Source organism: Gopherus flavomarginatus, chromosome 15, assembly GCF_025201925.1.
Source record: "Gopherus flavomarginatus isolate rGopFla2 chromosome 15, rGopFla2.mat.asm, whole genome shotgun sequence".
Lineage (NCBI taxonomy): Eukaryota > Metazoa > Chordata > Testudines > Testudinidae > Gopherus > Gopherus flavomarginatus.
This window is the reverse complement of record NC_066631.1, coordinates 14,289,903-14,292,922: the sequence shown is the minus strand read 5'-3', so window position 1 is coordinate 14,292,922 and position 3,020 is coordinate 14,289,903. Positions and strand designations below refer to the sequence as shown.

Here is a 3,020-nt window from a genome sequence, read left to right as displayed (position 1 = left end):
TTTACTAACGGGGCTGTTCTTATCATGGCCAGATCCGTCCCTTTCCTACCCTGGCTCTGCTTGTGTGTGAAATGCCTGGGCTCTGGGATCTGATAACAGCTCTGCGGGCTCTGAGTTTTACTGAAGAATGAGCTGGTATTTAACAGGCAGAAACTGCCTCCTTTCATGACATGGATCTGGGAACCGGATTTAGGAATGTTTCCTTCAGGATTATAACTGAATCCAATTGCTGCAGCCAGGCTGTAGAGGGGGTGGGGGTGTCAAATCCTGGTCCCACTGAAGGAGATGATGAAACTGCTGGTCAATTCAGTGGGACAAAGACTTTACCTTAAATTTCCAGAGCTTGATCGAGTTAGTGAGCTGCCATCACAGGGGAGTGGGACAACACATGGGGACACCTCAGTGCTCCCAGACTGGGTGAATGATCATAACTTAGCACCGACACATGATGGGCTTGTGTGGTGTTGGAGGAGGGAAGAGCAGGTTTGTGCCTGGAGTTCCCCATTTGGCTGTGTCACTGTGCAGCAGCAACACCACTGGTCCGTGCACCACAGTAATAGTCAGCCTCATCCTCTGCCCGGACGCTGGTGATGGTTAAGTAGCCGATTGTATTAGAGGTGTCTTTGGAACCAGCAAAGCGACTGGGGACCCCAGAGCCCTGGTGTTTGTCAGAGTCTTTGTTGTATCTCAGAAGGTATCTTGGGCTGTTCCCATCTTTCTGCTGGTACCACACAACCCTTCCAAATGTGGTTCCACTGCTAATGGTACAGGACAATTTAACTGTGTTGCCAATGGACACTGATACTGAGGGCTGCTGAGTCAGAGTAAACTGGGAGAGGGAACCTGGAAAGAAATAGAAAATGCTGCATGATCATCACGGCTTGGAGTTAACACCTGCACATTTCCTGCTGAGCCAGGAGTCTGGAAATCAGGAATATAGAGGAATTCAGTGAAAAGTCCTTTTAAATAAATCTGAGATCCGAAACGCTCCCCCTTACCAGAGCAGTAAGTGAGCAGTGTGAGGAGCAGAGGGGCCCAGGCCATGGTGACGAATCCAGACGATCTCGGCTTCCTGAGGCAAACAGGTCTGTGACTAGGACCCTCCGAATCTCATTTAAACCCCCAGAGCTGGAGAACAGCCCCTTCATACAAATCTGCTCCCTGCTCTCTGGCTGTAGAGTTTGTATGCACCAGGGGGGTTCTCATTAGAGTTCTTTGCCCCCCCTCCCAGCCCAACTCCAAACAGCTCCTGATCTGAGTGTGTGCTTACCTCCTATTGGTCACTGCTGGTTAGTTCCTTTCTGTTAAGCCTTTTTGAGTCCTGTGTTCTTTTCAGCCATCTCCATTTTGTGTCTTGGGCTAATATTTTGTAGACCCCAATAAGATGGGGCCCAAACACAATGACTGACAGGGACAATCTCTCAAGGGACGAGTCCTGTTGTTGATTTGCTCAGGTGTGTATCAAGTCTGTATCAAGCCAGAGTGGCATTTTTCTATAAGTTGCCATGGGTGTGGATTCCCTGTTTCCCCAGCCCCTCAGCAGCAGTGGGACAGTGATTGTAGCTCCCCCAGCTAGGGACGAGAGAGAACGTTTATTTGGTAACAGTTAGGGGTGAAAGGTTCCGGGACGGTGGGGGTTTGTTCTGAATTCAGTGCTGCAGGCTGCCGGCTGGCAGAACAAAACCCAGGGGGATGAGGCTGCTGAGTGGCCGCAGGGCTCAGCTGAAGGGCAGGAGGTTCCATGGCAGAGGGGTGGGAGGTTTGTGAAGTGGGACACACGGGGGCTGGGGGAGCTGGGAGGAGTGTGACACTGGAGGTGGATGTATTGAACAGTTACTTCATTCCATTGTAAACAATTCATGATACAAGTGCCCAGTCATAACTGAACTATGTCACCCATCTGCAGAAGCGTAGGTGGGGAAAATCCAGGTGCATCTCAAATCCCATTTTATTCTCTCCAGTCTCTGGGTTTAAGGAGAGATTCATGACAAGTCCCAGCTACCTACAACCCAGTTTACCATTTATGAGTGTGACTGCATGTTATTGTGTCCCTCCAATTAATTCAATTAGTGCCTCTGGGATCATATTTACTTTAGGAATAACTTGGATTTGGGAATTCCCATGACTTGTCAGATACCCCTATAACAGGACTGAGGTGAGTGGTGGGGTTTTTACTACTTGGTTGCTCTCAATGGTCCCACCAGGAGGAGCCCCTTCTGTGTCTTGTTTATCCTGGTCATTTCACAGTCTTGGCCATTCCTCATGGTGCTATTCGTATCATGGGCAGGATCTGTTCCTTTCCTACCCTGGCTTTGTTCTTGTATGTGAAATGCCTGGGCTGTGGGATCTAACACCCAGCTGTTCGGGCTCTGAATCTCACTGCACTACTCTCACTCCATAGGTGGGCAGTCCTTTCTTAGCCAACCCGTCTGACCACACTAGAAACACACAACCGTGTTCTCCTGACTGATTTCTGGGTGTTTATTCCGTGATGACTCAGGTGCTGCTACCGTCTCAATTCTGTTAGGTATCAGATTGCCTACAAATTTCTCTCCCTGTACATCCTCCTCACCATGCCACAGTCAGGGAGGGATAACTCAGTGGTTTGAGCATTAGCTTGCTAAACCCAGGGGTGTGAGCTCAATCCTTGACGGGGCCACTTAGGGAGCTGGGGCAAAAGTCAGTACTTGGTCCTGCTAGTGAAGGCAGGGGGCTGGACTCAATGACCTTTGTGTTCCTTCCAGTTCTAGGAGATAGGTATATCTCCTATTATGATTATTATTTTTTCCCCCTCAGAACAGTCCGCTTGAACTAACCCTTTGGTCGGGTGGTTCAGCATTATCAGCTTCCATGTCGGCCTCTGCCCTCGCCATGGCCTCATCAGCAGAAGTTGGTCAAAACCTCCAGACCCAGCTTTGGGCTCCAGTCACAAGACCCGTGGGAATGGCCCTAAGAGTACAAGATCCACCGCCTTGTCTAAGGAGTTTGTGTCAGGCTCCAGCCGTCGTGTTACCAGAGCT

The 3,020-nt window shown here is 49.8% G+C and overlaps 1 gene segment (V, D, J or C); it reads right to left on the bottom strand.

Moving 5' to 3' along the window:
• Positions 1–514: 514 nt before the first annotated feature.
• Positions 515–1,120, bottom strand: LOC127034966 (probable non-functional immunoglobulin lambda variable 5-48). The segment is given in 2 exon segments: positions 515–843; positions 999–1,120. Coding segments are annotated over 2 exon segments (375 nt in total).
• Positions 1,121–3,020: the final 1,900 nt, after the last annotated feature.